General features: G+C 35.5%; 1 protein-coding gene across 3 annotated transcripts in view; it reads right to left on the bottom strand.

Moving 5' to 3' along the window:
• RBM26 (RNA binding motif protein 26) overlaps positions 1 to 20,261 on the bottom strand; it is a 50,478-nt gene that overhangs the window by 15,784 nt on the left and 14,433 nt on the right. Inside the window, exons 6-16 of one of the 3 annotated variants that reach the window (XM_012569772.5) lie at positions 18,690 to 18,950; positions 16,349 to 16,588; positions 14,681 to 14,848; positions 14,189 to 14,329; positions 13,058 to 13,169; positions 12,121 to 12,280; positions 10,588 to 10,752; positions 6,930 to 7,061; positions 5,864 to 5,935; positions 2,639 to 2,767; positions 398 to 472 (exon numbers count right to left, since the gene is read on the bottom strand). In XM_012569772.5, coding sequence (XP_012425226.1) covers positions 398 to 472; positions 2,639 to 2,767; positions 5,864 to 5,935; positions 6,930 to 7,061; positions 10,588 to 10,752; positions 12,121 to 12,280; positions 13,058 to 13,169; positions 14,189 to 14,329; positions 14,681 to 14,848; positions 16,349 to 16,588; positions 18,690 to 18,950 — 1,655 coding nt within the window. The remainder of the gene's footprint in view (positions 1 to 397; positions 473 to 2,638; positions 2,768 to 5,863; positions 5,936 to 6,929; positions 7,062 to 10,587; positions 10,753 to 12,120; positions 12,281 to 13,057; positions 13,170 to 14,188; positions 14,330 to 14,680; positions 14,849 to 16,348; positions 16,589 to 18,689; positions 18,951 to 20,261) is intronic. The other 2 variants (XM_002199620.6, XM_012569773.5) reach the window with 2 other exon arrangements.

Below are 20,261 nucleotides of genomic sequence, written 5' to 3'. Positions count from 1 at the left end.
TTCAAAATTTTATTCAATTTAAATGACATTTTGGCTTTTTTCCTCTTCCTAAGCCTAAGTGCAGTCATGCATCATTTTCTACATCATTCTCTCCTGCTCCTGTCACACAGAACTTAGGCATTCCCTTCTCCCAAACACAGGCATATTACTCCCAAATTAGGCAGTATAAATTAAAACTGGACATAAATTGCATAAGCTTGTAGGGTTTTATTTAACTGAACTAACAGGACAAGTTAGATTAAAATTATAAACTTGAAATAGCATGATAATGCCATTCTAAAAGAATGCTTATTTTATAGGCCTTTTTTTTGTTCATTCTTACAAATTCTGAAATATTTTGAACTGAACTAAGATTTTATAACTGAATTGATGACTCTCTTTGATGCTAGCATTTTACCTTCTGTGTTTCAATGTGCTTCTCCAAGATTTCTTGCTTCTTTTTTCTTACATCTTGCTGAAGTCGCAATGCTTCCTAGAAGCATAAAAAGATTACAGAAAGTTTCTAGACTTTGAAGCATTAATGCCAGAATAATATACTATACCTGACAACTACACAGCAGTAACTTACAATAACAGGGAAAAAAAAATCACTAACAGGAAATGCAAGGTACTGATATTTCCAACTATGTTTTAGAATATAACACATCACCAAATTAAAGAAAGATCTAATTTTCTTTTTTAGCTAGATCTGTGCTGGGAAGACTTTATTATTGCTCACATATAAAGTACCACCTTACACAACTCCACTGAAAGCTGAAAGGCAACATATTACACTACCTCAAGAGATACAGCATGCAAGCGTTTAAATGTGTGAGCACAATTATTCTGAAACCAACTGTAATCAAGCCCATCAATTAAAACACAGTCTCCAGAACTGTTGCAAGTAAAAAGAATTTTTTTTTCCCTAAACTTGAAGTGTCACCCAAAGAAAAGCACCTCTTTTGTGTCTGAGCACTCTAACTGGGAACCAACAGTACAGCTACTCCATCTGCCAGCAACAGAATCTTGACCAGGCAACGGGCAAACTGAAATGAACTGAAACTGATCAGTAAGTGACAATATTGCACTGCAAAGGAGAAGCAGGAGGAGATGCCATCCCTGCTGTGCTCAGTGCCTACTAATGGTGCTTGTAAGAAAGCAGTTGCTTCTTTTTTTTTCAAATACAGAAGACTTAGACAGCAGAAAACTCTTAAGAACTCTGATATCAACATATCTAATGAAATAGTAGAGGAGAGGCAGAAGATGATCAACTGGGATCAATTTCAAGTGGAATATCCTATACAAAGATTGTAAATGCACAGCAGCCATAGAAAAAGAAACAGTAGTCAAATTTCTATATGTCTTCCCAAATACTGACAAATTCTGCTGCATGAAATGTTAGTTTTTCAATACAGTGTGCAATCATTTTTCTAAAGGGAAAGGAAAGGTAAGATAAGGGGATGAATGTGAAAAAAAGCTAGGGAGACAAGAGGAAAAGAAGGGAGTCAGTCCCACAAAATAATGTTTTTCCACAAGTACTAGTATATTGTAACAGAGGTCTCTGAAGGCAGGAAGGAGCACAAGATCACATGGAAAAAGAGCCCATCACTTTTGAGAGAAGACAACATTAGTGTCTTCTCTCAAAAAAACCTCTACAGCTGTTATGATGAGTCAACAATTTAATTACAAGTTTTCTGCCACTTTACAGGCATTTAGAATATTAACTTGAAAGGTAAAGGCTCTAATTCTAAAAACATGCGTTAGGGAACAAACATGAAATGAAACCTCAAAATCAGAACTGCTTTCTATAAATTCTGGACTAATGGCAAAACTCACATGCAGCTACAAACTGCTAGTTCAAATTACATCAGACATAAATTACTGAAATTTAGCAGTACTTGACCAAAATCTTTAACAATTATACTGATTTCCACACTTACGTTTGGACATAACCTTAGTATTGTATTCATAATTTGTGGTTAAAAAACAGTAAGGCAAAAAATGTCGTGTATTTAGTTTCTCTAAATGATAAGAATAAACCTGAAGAAGGAGCTCTGCTGTGCTCTCCTGAAAATTCTAAGCAAGCTAAACTATAACTGAGTGACCTATTAAGTTCAAATACATTTTTGTTACATTTCCTTTCTAACATATATAAAAAAGAGAAAGCCTAGCACTATGTAAAAATAAAAGCGGGTGCAGAAGAACTATAGCTTAGAAACAACAAAATGCAAAGTCACAAAATTCTCAGTTCTCTTGAAGAAACCATTCTGGTCACATGTACAAAATGCACTGAGAATAGAGGCCAGTTCCAGAATAGTTTAAGAGAGAAGAACAATGACTATACTATATACTCCCTTTCACTCACAACAGACAATTCATACCTCAACGTGTAGATTCTGATTCCAGGAAAAAGTGTTTCACATTTTGAATTTCTACAGTTTTAAACCTGCTTACACTGCCTGAACATACACTGAAAAATAACAAAACAACACTGTATTTTCTTGTAATATGTGGGGGGAAAAAAACCAAAACATTATAGTGAATTTAATCTTGCAACAAGTTTCATCTATGTTCTTGAGATGAATATACATAGTGCTCTATCTCTAGGCCACAAGTTCCCAACTTCGGTCCATTTTAAAAAGAAGCATATTTAATTTACCTGTTTTTTCTTCTGTGCTTCATTAGAGTCTAGCACGGAAGTGGAAACAACAGGCAAAGATTTCTGTGCTGCCTTCAAAGCAGCAGGGTTGTACACAGTTTTTGTCAAGCCAGTAGAAGTAGATAAAACCTATAGGAGGAAATCATTTTATTTTTTTGCCAGTGAATTTCAATCTTTTAAAAAACCCACATGAGTGCTTCAAAATATATAATTGTCTTTTCTTTTGTCTCCTTTGATGATATGGAATATAAAAATTTGGTGTAGCAATTATATTTGGAGTTGTTGAAGTTAAATAATTTCTGAAGAGGCAGCACCACATCAGATATGTAAGCTATCAACATCAGCTATAATAAATCCTCTCCTCTGAGATTTCATATGCACTTCCAAGTTTCAAATACATAAATATTTACGTATTTGAGCAAAACTAAGGAAACAGAAGATTGAGATTTTTGCAAGACTAACTGTTGGTTTTGTGTTTTGAAGTCTAAAATACAGTATTTCATGTCTGCATGAATTTTCCAAGCAAAAGTTCAACATAATTTTAGAGACTAAGGGCCAACATAGAGACAACAGTTTCTTTTCATACGCAGTTGGTGCAAAGTAGAGCTTGCACAATCAGCAAGAAGTAACTGAAGTACAAGGAAGTCTTCAACATTATACAGCACAGGAATAGACTCCTATGTCTCCCTGTTCTCTTTCCTACATTTGTAATGAGGTATGAAATTTCTCCATGACTTACTGAGAACACTGAGACTGCTTTACAATCTCCCTAAAACATTCTATGCACCTCTCCACAATACCTGAAGATTTCAACTATTCTGTTTTCTTAGCCTGTTCCTTAAAGTGTTATTTGGCATGCTAATATTGAAAAATCCATGGCTAAGTCCTAGAGATAATACAGGTATGATCTTGTCCACCTTGTTAGCAAATACAAGAATTTATGTAATTGGAATGATTTCCAGGAGTTTAAAAATACTTTCTATCTATGTGGAAAATTAAAACATGCATGCAGATTCTATTGGTCACCATGCACTCCATACAATAGCAAAATGCCCACCAACAGTAAGGGAAAAAAAGAGACAGACAAGAAACAGAAAGGCAGAAAAGACCAAGAGCTTAGAAGAATTTTCAACGGGAATGGTTCATATAAATCCTTTGCACGTCAGTATAGTATTTATACTATTTCTTCCCACAGTAAAGTGTTTCCAAGAGTATGCAGGGCATAGAAAACAACAGCAAAAAGAAATCAACACATTATGAGGTACTACAGGAGGTGATACAAAATGCCCTAAGCAGGTCATTACAAAGATGAAGGATTTTTTTCTAAATCTATTAAAGAACATTTAAGTATGCATATCTGAATCATACAGTTTCTATTACAAAGTAGCTTTAGGACAGGCTACAAGACAAACAAACAGAGGATCAAGCAAAGACAAAAAATACTGACACATTCCTTTCACACTGAACAGTCTTCAGGGCAGAGTGAACCACATCTCCTCATCTCTTTTATGTAGATGTAAGGAGAGAAGCCACAGCACCAACACAGACAAGTCAAAAGCAAGACTAAGGTCTTCTAAATCGCTTAATACTATTCAAGAGAAGCAATAGTGTGAATAGCATGAATCTCTTCACAAGCCCACAAATTATAAGTCCCTATACACAATGATTGTTTTAGCACCTTTTCCTCCTGCTCTTTGAGAAGAATAGCTACCTGCTTTCTCACTGCAAAGTTCTTGTCAAACCATAAGGTGCAAAAAAAACCATCTAGGACATGACACCTCTGTTTTTTGATGGATGTCAATCATTTTACTTCTAATGGTTATAGAATACAATGACTGCAAACTAAGCAAGCTATTTCCTTGTAAAGAGGCAGTAGTAGGTAAAAATAAGTCAAATCAGGTTTTAGAATCCTACTAAAAATGCTTCTTCACAACTCATCCAGTGAACAGCCCAGCCGCTCAGCAAAATCCCATCTGTACTGTAGGACAACAGAACAGAAAAACATCCTAGCATAAAATTTACTCTTTGTAGAAAAGTGTTTCAGGGTAACTCTACTCTTACACAATGAGGAAAAGAAAGTATTTCCATTCAAGCAGCAAGCTGAAGCAGACTTCCTATTTCTAAAGTAAGCACGTGTTATGTATGTAAAATGTAGATCAGGAATACACAGCAAGGTATTTATCTGCAACTAATTTAGAGTACCAAGAATGGAACTAATCAAACTAACAATGAAATACAGGCAAGACACCTTGATCAATGCATTCAGGTGGACTGCTGGGCTTGAAATGAATCAAAGACACATTCTCTAATATGACAACTAATATTATCAACTTCAAGTATTGTTGCCTTTCTATGTTAAGTATCTCTGGAGTGAATTTTACCTGTTAGATGCCACTTAATCCATTAACTGTCATACTGAAAAGGGGAGGGAGGGGAATGTGTGTGAGGAAATACAGTGGATGCTTCATTTATTTCAGGTCAAGCTAATTCCCCACAGAAAAGATACATACCTAGACAAAGGAATCCTGTTATGAGGTAAAACTTTCTGTCTTTCTACAAGTTTTCTCAAATGAATGTTAAAAACATTGGGGAAGCCTATCCCCTGAAGTGCTAAATAGATCTGGAAACATCCATTACAAACTTTGCTACTATAGTAAACACATCAACCACTTTGTATTCTGAAAATTGGAACCATTGGCCAAAATACATAGCTCATAACCGCAATTCAGATGCACCTTTTCCCCCCTTACCTTTCTATACTGATTAATTTTCACCATTATCTTTTCACAAGTACTGCAAATTGTAAAACCAAATAAAACGGTAAATGTTTACAGCATCATCTTTTAAGGGGCACAGAAGTCCAGAAACAGTTTACAGAACTGCCTTCTATAGTGTCATATGTAATGTCAAAATTTATTTATTTTTAAAATTTATTTTTGTATACATCTAAACAAGTGAGGATTATGGAACATATTAAGTTCTTTTTATGACTGAATAAAAGGAACCTGACAGATTAAAAAAAAAATCAAAAAAATAGCAGCTTTTATCCTTCTTATAATAATTTAGCCATCTACTGAGTTTTAACTTATTATGCTTCCCAAAACTAATCCTTCACAAATTGTTTTATTCATAGTTATGAAACAATATTGACACAAGGGGTTTGATAAAAAAATTAATTCTACTGAAAATAAATATGAGAGGAGAGAATACGAGACATTTTCTTACTTTTTCTGTTGTTGGAGTAACTGGCTTCGACACAAAACCCAGTCTATCCTTCACAGATAATTTAGTCACATTCTGAGAAAACAAAGCAAAATTATAATTCAAATGTACACTACAAGCACTAGCAATTTAGAAAAAGTATTTAACTAATAAAATCATAGACTTTTAAGCAACAAGAAGATAAAAATATTCAAACAATTGATAAAATTCGTTTTAGATACTTGATTTTGTAATTTATATAAGTCTATAATTGGGTAAGACAAATACGAAGCCAAATTCGGAATCAAAGATTATCCTACATATTTTTTGCAGGAAGTTCAAGACATGCTAGCTGGCAGAGGATTATCTGCACAGGCCCTTTTGAATAGACTACAGATCTTGTGTTCTATAATCTGCTATTTGCAGATTACATCTGCATCAAATGCAGGAAATTGTTGGAATTTAAACTACAAATGTGTTCTGATTTGTGCTGGTCTTCCTTTCCAGAGGTAAAACCAAAGTAGCAGTATAATGCTAATAAGGAAAAGTTGCAAATATAATAAAACATTAAATACTATTTCTAATGGGAGTAACACACCAGGTTCTGTCATTATTCACATGGTACTGTGGTTACATTCTTCCTTCTATTAGGGAGATGAACAAATTCTAAAAATTCTTCTAGATATAGAGCTTCATTCTCTAACGGTTTTAGGTGTTTAACAGATAAAATACGTACACATTAAAAAAAATTAGGTTTTAGTTCTCTGGATAGAGACTGACTTTATTTCAAAATCTGTCACCAGCAATATAACACAACAATCCTGAAATAGTCTGAAATCCTTTCAGTTTTTCTTTTTAAACTATGTAAAAAGCTAAAATACTAAAAAATTGAGCACCGGGCTTAGGTAAAAAAGCCAAATATCATTGCACTGAGGAACACTTTAATAGGAAAGCATCACTAACAATGTAAGCAGAAGCACTTTGAAGTAGTAAATGTGTACTTACACCACAGAACTAACTGGTACATTCATACACTACAGAACCTATTTCAGAAAGAACAGGCAACTGAATTTCTCACCACAATACAAACCTGAGCGACTTCTGTGTTAGCACCCTGTGCTTCTGCAGGTTCAATATTACTCGCAGGTACTGGGCCGAGCCGCTCCTTCACTGACTGCTTCACTACAGGCAAAGTGGGCTGCTGGACTAAGGGCTGGATCACCTGCAACACCGCCCCAGCCCCCAAAAGGCACAGAGCAAGATTAACAACAGAAGGCTGCCACAGTGTCATTTCGCTGTACACAATGAAATTACAACAGAATTTATGTTTAAACTCCTTCCCTTCCACCATTCACCTGACGGGATAAACAACCACTTAATGATATTTATTATGTTATACTGAGTATTTGTTTAGCGCAAGTGGCAATAACATTCATTTTGCACTTACAGCTTACAGAAGTGACCAAAAAACTGATTTATTTCTATTAATTACATTTACTCAGCCTAACTTTAATTCTACCTGTTAGAACAAAATAAAATGTAATAAATTGGTCTTCTGATTCCTCTTACACCATCAACTCTTTCACCATCAACCATATAGTTATGAAAAGACAATACAAACTTGTACCACAAAGACTCTCACTTTTTACAGTGATATGTCCCACTTTTTATCTCCTATGTGTTTAACTTGGTCAAAATAGAAAAAAAGGATATAGAAACATTCAGTCATGGGACTGAAGAAAAGAGAGCAGATAATCTTTGAATCTACAATGGATATACCCTGACAGCTAACACCTTTCCTTTTTTTCCTTCGACAAAAATATTCAACAGTTAAGACCAAAAAATATGTTTCCAAGCAAGCTTATTGTCGTATTTATAGCTCTCAGAAGGTCACCTAATCCATTTCTCTCCACTGTAGGGCAAAGTCAGTTATGCCATTACTGACAGTATCTATCTATCTCGTTCTTACAGATTTCAGATGAAACAGGTCCTGTCACCTCCCTAGGCAAAAGTGCTTCAGTATGCTTCGGCATTAGAAAATGTTTTCTTAGTATTTAACCTAAATCTCTTTGTGCTGCCTTTTAGGCCCAGAACTTCCTGTCTCAGATGTAGAAAGCATATTATTTTCTGCTTCTTGGCAGAAGCCTTTTATTTGGTGATTTATTATAGTTGGCTCCTACATCTTTATCTAAGTACTCTTGGAAATTCTACAGCAAAAATTTTCCAAAGTAATCCTGCTGATAAAATAGCAATGGTGAAGCAATTTTGCTGGACCAGATACTACTGAAGGGACAACTTAAAGTCAACTGACTTTACACGAAAGAAAATTCAAAAGCCTGTCCTGGTGCCCAATAGACAAAATCTGTTTCGAAGTCATTACAAATACGGGTGAAATTAATTAACATAACAGAAATCTTGACAAAAATACAAATATTTATAGTATATGAAGAAGTATAAGGTTTCCATACTACTCAGATATGATACCAAATATTAATTTCAACAAAAAGAGAAGTAAATATTTGTGCTCCTGAAAGACTTATGAACAAAAAATACCTGTTTACTGACTCAACAATTTGTTAAATGTTATGTCTTGGAGTAGAAGAACATAGAAGCATTGTACTTAAAATTTTAATTTCCTGTTCAAAGTTTTTTCTTGTTACTGTGTGCCTTCTGCTGCTGACAACAGACTTCAAAATGCAGTCTGCTGACATGTGCTGAATGGGTGTTCTTGGTGAGGCAGGAACATCTGTAACTGTCCCCAGGACTAAGGGGAATTCATTCTCAAACCAGCAAAGTTAACTTGCTAAAGGTGGTGTGATTGGAAGCTGTTGACATCACTAAAAATTATGGGAATACAAAAATATCAAATATATAGATTGCATGTTTGTTTGGAAATATAGAGTTAATACTCCAATAATACTCTGAATAGCGTAAGGGGCAAACAAGCTGATAGCATACTCCAAGCTATCCTTTGAGTAAGGGGGAATAGCTGCAGGAATGCAAATTATGTACTCCACTGCCCTCTTCCGGCTGAGATGAAAATGAAGCTTAGAAAATAACCCATTTTGAGCAGCACTACTTTAGACAAAGCATTAAGGATATTGATAAAATCTAAAGGATAAAAACAGAGAAGACAGTGAGATGTCATTACAACCGAGTTTTTGAAGATAAAGCTCAGGGCATTTCTTACAAAGAAGGAGAGAAAGAAAACTGTTAAAATGCTGTACAGCAGGATTGCCATGGAAAATCAGATCACTGATTCTAAATGATGACAACACACACCATCAAGAGAAAGTAGGAATTCTCAACTCAGAGCAGCAACTGAAAGAATCTTCTAACAAGTCATTCACATATTATATCAGCATATATAATTAAGTGACCATTTCTTCTACAGAGTCTGTCTCATATTTTTGAAGTGCAGAATGTGCTGCTCCACACTGATGGCAAATCCAATAGAGCAGGACACAGATATTTTGAAGGACTTGATACACCAGCCACTAACTGAGAAGACTCAACTCAATAACCCAGAGAGCCATGGTGAACTCAAGGTTCCTCTTCTGCTTGAGTACAGCCACTACCGTACTGCTGACAACTCTGATTTGGCCTGACACAGGTTACAGACCTACCCTTCACAACAGTAATTGCTGTTTTACTTTTTAAAATGTTGCCAATGCTGCTACAAACATGACAACTTCCAAATGTTCCTCTGCAATTCAATAAAAAAATGTAGATTAGAGCATTTCAGTTGTAAGGGACCTGCAACAATAATCTAGTCCAACTGTTTGGTCACTTCAGGGTTGACCAAAAGATAAAGCACATTGCTAAGGATACTGTCCAAATACCTCTTAAAGAGGGACAGGCTTGCGGCCATCAGCCACCTCTCTAGAAAACTAGTTTCACTGTCTGACCACTCTCTCAGCAATGAAATGCATCATGCCCACTCTGGACCTCTTGAGATACACCTCCAATCCATTCCCAGACATTCTATCCCTGGATATCATAGAGATCAGCATCTATCCCCCTACTTAAAAATGTCCCTGATCCCTTCCTAGAAAATTAGTCTCTGTAATGCAGTTATTCTCTTCCACTGTTGTTTGCAAGTCCTTAGATGTGTATACACAGAGGCACCTATGTGTAAAACAATTCTTCTGTTACTTCATACAATACGCATGCTCAACAGGGAAGGGCAAGGGCAAGGGCAAGGGCAAGGGCAAGGGCAAGGGCAAGGGCAAGGGCAAGGGCAAGGGCAAGGGCAAGGGCAAGGGCAAGGGCAAGGGCAAGGGCAAGGGCAAGGGCAAGGGCAAGGGCAAGGGCAAGGGCAAGGGCAAGGGGAAAACCAGAACCTCATGGAAGAAAATGGACATTATCTTTCATGAAAAGAAATATAACTCTGCTTCCTTTCTTATGTTCACCAGAAGAAATTTTAAAAGCCTGTATTAACTAAATCAAAATACATGTTATTCAGCAGAGAGCTGCATCAAATCTTGCTTGACATGATAACAGAGTGGACTACACCAAAAATCACAGAAGGGCTTTCCTTAAATACCTTCAGTCTCATTTTGCTCATCAACTTCTGAACGTTGTATATCAGGTCAAAGAATTTACAGCTGAAGAGTGACTTTTGGAAATTAATTACATGAAGTAGTCATTATTTCAAAGGGACTTAGTTTACTTGATATAAACAGTCTCAAAAATGTTTTGAAGATTCTTTTTTACAAAATATACTAAAACAGACTTAGATCCTCTACCTTCTGTGTGGTAGTCTGGATTTGTGGTGTGCTGCCTTCTCGATGCCAATAAACTTTAATAAAACGATTATTTAATACTGCTTCTGTACTTGATATAGCTTTCTTTGCTTCCTCATGTGTGGCAAACTGAATAAGGGCACCCTCTGGATCACCCTGATATGCAACCTAAGATTTAAAACAGAAGAACAAAACTTATCACACAGAGGATTCTCATTTGTGTCTAAATTATAATTAAATCATTAGCTTTTAGGCTTAGACGCTTACAGTTTACACCCAATATTTGTCAATAGATAAATACTTTCCATGCATGAGCCCCTTTGAAAGGTCTGGTGTCAAAATTAACCTTGAGTTTATGCTAATAAATTTTAAGAATAGTTTAAAAAGCCTCACACAAACAAAGTAAAGCAAAACCCCCAGTCAACCTGTTTGCAAATATGAGCAGTTGTTTGAAAGACAAAAGGAAGCATCAGCAAAGTAAAGAAAATTACTACGTAAAATGCAGAGGTCAGATAGTAAATGTCCTATGTAATATCAGAGCTAGACAGCAAAGCTCATTTTGATTTTCTTCCTTTGAGCATTAACACAGTAATTTTGCTTCAAAAGCCAAGACTATACATTTTGCAAGAAGAGCATAGCTTCCAGTCTTCGTGTACATATCTGTCTCTCCATATACATCCATGTTTTACTTGCCTTAATGAATAATACTGCCTGCTAATACACCCATAGTCTTAGGTAAACTACAGAAAAGCTTAAGAAATATTTAATAGCAATTAGGAGAGGTTTAAAATCCCGCAGGTGTTCAGACAGGCACAGAGTGTTTATTCTGTATGGTATCAGGATGTACAAAAATATTGTTGCACTTCTTCATTCCAGCCCTCAGTGCAAACAATAAAGGGTTTAGAAAAATGCATGACAGCATCTGAAACTTGTTGATAATGAAGCATGGTGAAAGGTCACATTGAGTAGCTTTGAGACTGAGTATGAAATACTGATACTACATGTGCAGTCTGCAATATGTAACATCAGCTTAAGTCAGGCCCTAGTTATTTCACTGCTTTCCTCTCTCTTCAATTGCTTATTAGGTGATTCCAATAAATCACAAAGTAATTTTAAGGGACAAATCATCATTACCATGGAAACCAATTATGTCACAGGGACTGCTTTCTGCATGAGAAATGCAGGTTTTTTGTATTTACAATTTATCTCTGAATATACAAAGCATTTATGATCCAAACTTGATAAAAACAGTGAGAAAAATCCACATGCAATCAATTTTCCATGTTTTAAACAATGTCTCTTAAAAGTCTTATCACTGAGGAACACGTTTGTTCAAAATCTAAAAGAAGTCTAGAACATTTCATTTCTGCTTCTTCAATGGCAATATCATTAAAAACAATGAGATCTTTTTTAAGAAACAAGTTAGGAAAATAATAAAGAGTTTCATGGAACCAGGAAAAAAATTGGCATTCTTCTTTTAGCAGCTACCACTACCTTTACATCAAAGCATACTGCTTTCTCTTTGTTGACTCTTACCTGCAAGTTGACTAGGTTTCCAAACTTACTGAAGTGCTCATTAAGTTTGCTGATGTTGTTAAGTTCTGGGGGAACTTTTCTCAATTCAAGTTTTGTATTTTCATTTCCAAATGGTACTTTCTTCTGGAAACCTGGACTATTTGTTCTGTTAAAATTTTGCCTGCAACAAATAAAAAATCAAGCCAGAAATCCATAGAAAACTAGAAAACACAGTGTTAAATTGTATATGCTTACACAGAAGCATATGTGTATGAGACACAAAGATCTGCAGACTTAAAAAATAATGCAGTTTTAGAAAAGTGAAGGCGAGTACAGGTCACACACCCAATACAACTGCTATCTTCCCCACTGATATTCTCAGCATACCCCAGAACATAAATCTGTGGGATAATTCATATTTATTTGCTCATGTCAGGGTAATTCCTAACTTTTAATTGCTTCTCTCCAAAATCTTAGCTATTCCATGAAACTTCCCCACTAGTGTTTCAAATAACTATCACTTCAAGGCTCTCCTCACTCCCAGCAATCTCTCAAAATCCCTTCCAAGCTTGCCCTCTGTTTTTTCTCAGTAACATACCTGGCAACTCAAATCAAAATAGCAGTGATAAAATTCACATTTCACAACTAAAATCAGTCATCTCTAACAACTATTGCACTGCAGCTTCCCCGTTTCTTATATCATGCCAACTTTCAAAGAAGAGATCTTAGCATCATCCAAAGCAATTTCATCTATCTGTATACTACCTTTGATAGAAGACAGTCAAATAAATACAGCTCACACTATATTATGATTTACTTTAGTACCATTAGTGCACTCACAGTTTCACTTGTTTGCAATTTATATATATATATATATATATATATATGTTTCAGATTACAATAAAGCAATTCATTAAATTCTAGCCCTTAAGCCAACACTGTGTTAACAGTCACTCACTTGTCAAACCAAGTCTTCTTTGTAGGAACTCCACCATCCCCTGCACCAATTGTTCTTTTCCTGGATTCAGCATCTACCACTATTCTCATACTACTTTTATTAGGAGGTTTTTCTGTAAATAGATGAGAAGATTTTACTTTTTTAAAATTTATGTTCTGCCCATTTGATTGTAAAAAAGTGTTCTGCTCATACTGAATTTGCACTGAAAAGCACGATTGTTTATTTTGAAATTACTATGATTCTTGTTTTGACTGAATCAAACCCTGGTCACAGACTTCTTAACTATCAACAGATGTTCTGACAGATCAAAATAGCTAATAGCACTCATTTTGTCACAGTAACATCACACATACAGAAAACAAAAGAGGTGTGACAGAAGGCATCTGCCTTGAGATGACTGCGCTCTGATTCACAATGATTCACAATGTCCCATGCAATACTCTGAGGCTCACACCATTCCAGCTAACCTCCATTCTACTATTAGATGACACACATAAAAATGGTCATGATAGGAAATGCACAGTACTCCAGGGCAGTAACACCTAGGAGCAAGATTTATGGATGGACTGGGAAAGGAGTCACTTTTGCTGAAGAACAGGTATCACACTGGGGGACTCCTCACTGAAAATACACCAACAAAAACATAGTAAGATTAAATAGAAATACATACAAATGCAAATAAAAACCACATTAAAAATGGTTTTATCCCTTTTCCATTCTTATTTTGTGTGCTGCTGCTTCTTCTCAGGACCACAGGAACTGTGAGGTTAAGATTATTCGTGCATAAAACTGCTAAGAGATAAAAATGACTCCCTCCTCTCTATAGCAAAAATCATCCTGAGATTCTACTATAGAAACATTAACATTTTTCTGTTCAAAAGATATACAAAGTGACCAGTTACTACAGCTAACAGTAAACTGTGCAATACTCTAGCGAGAGATTTCATTCTACCTGTAAAAATGCACACACAAAGAAATTATAGACATAGTTCCCTATTCAACTAAACATCTCTTAATTCCAGAAGATTTTAGGAAAATGCTATATTTTCCAGTATTTTCTGGAAAGTTCCTCAACCTGCATTAATGTAAGAAAATCAACTAAACTAACTAAGTATAGCTTTGAAAGCATACCTCTGGGTGGTAGATCCATATCACCTGATGTGAGTCCTATCAAATTTGGTCTTTGGGCATGTACTCTATGTCTATACATAGGTCTTGAAGTATTTGTTATACTTGGAGCTTCTGGATTATAGCCATCTGTGTCATACGTTTCTGGTAACAAAGAAATTGTCTAATTAAAATAAATTGCAGTTAAAACCCTTAAGGTTTCAGATATAATATTTAATTTAATTACAAGATAGAGTTACAATAAAAAAGTTGTATAACCACTATCATAAAAATGGTCATGCCAAGTTTTCTGCTTAAACACAGAGAAAATATTACTCTCCAGTCAAAATTCACATTTATATGCAAATTTTACTTCAGTCTTGAACTAAGTCTGAAAAGAAGGATGTTAATTTACTGTCACAATCTATAAGATACAAACATTCTCCCAAACTATGACCATTATAATCTCTATAAAGTACAGTATAATATGAATCAATGTTATTCTATTTAGCAAACCTTGTGGGCAAAGCCTCAGTACTACACCTGCTGTAAAAAGAGAGGGTGGAGCAGGAGGCGGCTGGTGATGAATACCCGTGGTAACAACAGTAGGAACTGAGCTGGTTGCTGAGTTTGGGGGGGCATCCATGCCAGCAGGCTGCAATGGTGGAAGGGGAGGGGGTGGTCCTGTCAAAAACAAAGGAAAATCCTGCATTCATTTATTATCCACTACAATTTCATTACACTCCCTTCGTAAGGAAACTGATCTGAAATGCTTTTAAGGTTATTTAAGAAAAAAAGGGCTGAGAGGGCATAGATGCAGACTTGATGCTGTACCATAAAATCACACAAAACCACCCCCAACAGCAAATGACTCAGAACTTGGATTAGACAGAAAAGCATTTGAATCATTTAACATTTCTCAAAACACCTTCTTTCTACAAGTAAAATTTTATTGCTAGACCAGTATTCCTCTTTACCAAATGAAGCATTTCAAAGCTCAATAAAAGCTGATCAAAGAAACAAATTCTATTTTTGAAGTAGAAAAGTATTTTTTAATATAACAAAAATATGCTATGATGACAATAACTAACTTGACTGAAATTATGTTTCCAAACACTCAAGAAGAAACCTTCAACTCCAATGGAACGCTTCTTAAAATTGAGGGAGTTTTTTTGTTTGGTTGGTTTGACTTTTTTTAAAACAGGCAACGTGACTCTTTCAAAGCTAAGCAGTCAAGCCCGATCTTCAGTTTAATCATTGTCAAGAGGAGGTTTTGGAAAAAGTTATAAAGTGATATATCTGAACTTGTGAACCAGATTTGAAAACAGCATGTAAGGCAGAACAGACCAAACCAGAGGAAGTTACATTCTATGTTAACTGAAATAAATACATTCATTCATATCTTTCTTAAATATACTATCAACAGGAAATTAAAACAGTTTAAGAAACTTCCAAGCAATATCAAATATCAATCAATTACTCCTGAATAATTTTACCAAGTGGGACACCTAACTTAGAAAAAAAAGAGAGAAAGGAATAATCCCATAAAACTAACATAAGTTAGTTACGGCAAGTTTTATGCCATAAGGCAACTGAGCACTAAACTTCAACTACTTTATAAATGACAGCCAGGCTGGCATTTATAAGTTTTCATGTAACTTTTAGTGCTTCAGCTGAAGTACTTTCCAGTGAAACAGTAATCAAAGCTGAGACTATTTCTTAGTTACAAGTTTAGTTTTAAAATTAATCCCAAATGATATTTTCAGGCATAAATTTGATGTGGTCATGAATTATCTTTACTTCTATTACCATGAATGAAACAGTAAGAGTCAGTTGTTTCCAGGATTTTCCCTTCTTTGACAGTAGTCAATTTTGGACAACCTCTCCTATAATACTGAAGGAATTGATTTTTGCCATGTCATGCTTTTGCTTAAATACAATGAAAATATTATTCCATATTAAAGAGTCATATTTAGCATGCAGCATTTTAGAACAGCATTTCAACACTCTGCAACAATTATCATCAGACAGAATAATTTTTGAGGTAAGCTATGCCACAGTAGAGCACAGTTCAACTTTCATAATACAGCTGGAATTCTTCAAAACAGCTTTTTGCATTGCATATAATTCAAGTAAGATCCAGGCTTTTATATTAAAAAAATTGAGTTTATCTTTTTTAATTACCTGTTACAGGTGGAAGGCTAGGTGGTAAGGGGCCTGGTGGTGGTACTGGAGGTCTAAGGTTAACAGGAGGAGGACTGAGAATTGGTGGAGGGGGAGGAAGTCCGGGAGGAGGTGGTCCTTCAACAACAGGGGGTTGTGCTGGAAAAGGCAGAATGCCAGGAAGATTCACATCTTCTACCACTACTGGATCACTTCCATGATCAAAAGGACACATGTCTCCTCTCATACAGAAACCCTTCTCTGAAATATCAAAAAGAACTGATGTTAGTATTCAGCTGCAGCTCGATTCAGGGTAGATACAAGACATTCAATGTGTGGTTTGTAAATTAAGAGCTCCACATACCAGCAGAAGCTTAGATTAGAAAATGAAATTGACTGTTTAACTTTATTCTTAACAGTCAACACACACACACATTGCAGAAACTTGCTAGGACAAAAGTGTTTAATTATTCTTGAAGAGCTAATTCTACACTGTATCATAACAAATGGTGAAAGCAAAAAATGAAGTCTAGATGTCACCACATTAACAAAATCAATTTGTTTCTAAGCAAAAAGTGCAGACGCAAGGTTTGAGAAGCCCCTATTAAAAGTTAGAAGTTAATATTATGAAATTCCAACATGAGCAAATTCACTCAATTTTTTCCTCTTTTGCAATTATTTCAGGAAACATTATAACCATTTGCCATAGATTAATGTTTACATATAACATACGCATTTGTAAATATTAAATATATATAAATAAAAATGAATACACATTCACTTCTTTTCTTTTACAAACAAGCCAAACACAGAAGGAGGTCAGAGGAGGGCCACAAAAACTACCAGAAGCACCTCTCTTAGGAGGAAGGGCTTAGAGTTGGGTCTGTTCAGACTGGAGAAAAGAAAGCTCAGAGCAGTGAATTTAAGTACTCACTGCAGCCTTTATATTTCAAACTTCTTGGTGGAACCTGAAGTGATAGGACAGGGGTCATAGTTTGAAACTAAAATATGGTAGATGCAAAGCAAATATAAGAAAAATAAATTATTATAATGAGGGTGATTAAACAGTGGAAGAGGTTGGCCAGAAAAGCGGTGGATGCCCCATCCTTGGAAACTTTCAAGGTCATATTGGACTGGGCTCTGAGCAACAAGATCTCCTTGAAGATAACCATGCTTACTGTAGGGATGCTAGACTAGATGACTTTAATAGGGCCTTTCTAGCCCAGGCTGTTCTATTATTTCTATTATTTAGCTACAGTGTCCGCAGAAACACCACCAAAATACCAGTCAGTGCAATACAGGGAAAAGGCTGAAACACCCTCTGGTAAAATAGGAAGAAAGAGGAATGCCCACTTCCTCAGATCATGATGTGGAGAAACAGTATGTATTGCCTCATCTTCATGAAGAGCTATAGAGCATATTAAATTGAAATGTTAAACAAGAACAAAAGTTCAGTAGAGGGTAAATGAAAATTTGAAAGATAAGTATGATGGAAACATGCAGCCCCTTAAGAGAGAAAACTTCAGAACAAAATGATACATTCACAATTCCACTTACTCCATGCTGCTGCGATGTACACTGGCAAAGCTATCTTCATAAGTACAACTCTGCCAACACTTCGAAGCTCAGTTTCCCATTTTTTTACTTAAAAAATTTTCTAATCAGGGTTCTGAATGTAAACTGGCCTAGAACTTAAACTCCTCATTGTGGTACGCAATAATAACAACAACTAAATCCCTCAGAAGCAACTTTACAGGAAGATCTAAACTCTTCTAAGCTCACAGGTTGACTGGCTGAGTTTGGTTAAGGCACTGCCAGCTGCAGCAGCCTCTTGTGCGTATTTTGGCACAAGACATTTAAAACAAAAGCGTAAGACAGAGATAAGTGAAAACCTAGCCAGTTTTAAGAAACACCTATACAGAATGAAATGGGCCTGGGAAGTTCCAGCTCTAGACCTTTCTAGTTAAAAACTGTCTACTAGATAAGATAGAACGAAATAGGATGAGATCAGTAAGGTGCTAACCATTGTTAAAACCACCAAATACAGTATTTGGTTAGAACACGACCTAAGACAAAAAACCTGGGTAAAACTGGATTTTTTAAACGAATTTTTAATATACTATTTTTAATTTATACAAAATAGTCCTAGCAAGTAAAAAAAATAGACAAACACTAAAACAGCAAGATGTCTGAAGTTAGTAAGAAGTGGTAACATTGTAAAATTTGCAATCAAGAAGTATGAAATAGAAAAATCCCACTATACTAGAGAAGATCAGAAAAAGAAGGGTGAATTACCTCAATCTTTTCAGAAAGGGGACAATCATAGCTGCAGGAAGTAATTGAAAAATTAAAATGTACTTACCATCATAATCTCTACAGCGTTTCTTTGGCAGCGGAGGTCGTCCATAGGAGTTGTGGTCCAGCTGCTCTTCATGGAACTCTGACCAACTTTCAGTAGTGTTATTTCCATGATGAGCAGGAGCAATAACAGTAATAGTACTGCTCAGTGTAGGGACAGGGTAATGGCCAGACGAAATATTTGTCACAGAAGAAACTGGAGTATAATTGTTCTCTAATGGATCTGTTCTGTCCATGTCATATTTTGGCTTTCCTAAATCCCTTTCTGTAACAAAAATATAAAAATAAAAATTACACTGGGTAATTCCTTATCCACCTTTTCACCAGAAGCAGCCATTACCCTCTAAGTATCTTTACTCCACATCAACTCAATACATATGCGCAATAATTAAAATGTTTTACAGGTTGCCCTAAGTGCCTGTGGAGTCTCCACCCTTGGAGTTATTTATAACCCAGATGGTCCCAAGCAACCTGCTCCAGTTTATTTGTTTTGATAAAGGGTGTTAGCCTACACCACCTTCAGAGGTCTCTATTAACCTCAACTATTCCGTTATTCTATGTTTTGAAGGTTTAACCAGAAAAATAATAATCTGTGAAGTACATAGTCAGGCCCTGGGCTATTTTAATAACTTATATCCACAGTAGAGCAGATACCCTATTTAACTTCAGGCAGAGTACATCTTCTTTAGTGAAGCATGTACTGTAAGAACTTCAGATGGAAAGTTTTTTTTGAATAAAGGGAAGCAATAGCAAGAAAAGGGTAACCATGGCTTGAAAATATTATAAAAATTACAAATCTTTAATGTTTCAAGACAATGCTATTTTTGTATCTTCATTTTGTTGATCTTCATTTTCTGTTGCACTCAAATGCATGTATTTATTCCATGCAAAGCTTTGGCTTAATAGGTGAAATAATAATTCTTTGCAGGTGTGGAACACTCCTAGGCAGATACAGTAAGTAAAATGACCTTTTATTCTGAATACATACAAACGATTCTCTTTGTTTTCTAGTATTGCCACCAAATAAAATGTAAGTGTCCCAATTAAGACAGACTAGTTATGTCATGACATAAGTTAATAGACTTCACTCCACATTAAAGGAACATTATGAAATATCTTAAAGATGGCTCATCAGTGTGGGTAAAACAGGCTTTTCTTCATGTTCTGAGAAAAAGAAACAAAGCTTTCACTGTAAAATATTGTCCATAAGGTACTGTCATTTCAGTTTGTGCAAATAATCCTTAAACTAAGATTTAATCATGTCGTAATCTTTTAGTTAAGCTGCTGTATGTTATTTACTTTGCTTGTTAATAAGTTGTCCGGAAAATATTTACTCTCATATTTTCAGAAATATGCATTCCTAGTTTTAAGGCTGGGTTACTACGGCCTGTTTTACAGAAAGAAAAATAATACACAGGAGAGTTCTACCAGACTGTTTTTTACCCATACATTGTCTAAGACAGGACAAAGATATAAAATTATTTTCACTGCTCTTTTCCAATTTACCATTAAAAAATATTGAGGGGAAAAAGCATTCTTTTCAGCTGAAAAAGCAATCCTCTTTTCAAAGAAGTTT

Source organism: Taeniopygia guttata, chromosome 1 (assembly GCF_048771995.1).
Source record: "Taeniopygia guttata chromosome 1, bTaeGut7.mat, whole genome shotgun sequence".
NCBI classification, from domain to species: Eukaryota; Metazoa; Chordata; class Aves; order Passeriformes; family Estrildidae; genus Taeniopygia; species Taeniopygia guttata.
The sequence above is the reverse complement of the archived record's forward strand: the minus strand, read 5'-3'. Positions and strand labels throughout refer to the sequence as shown.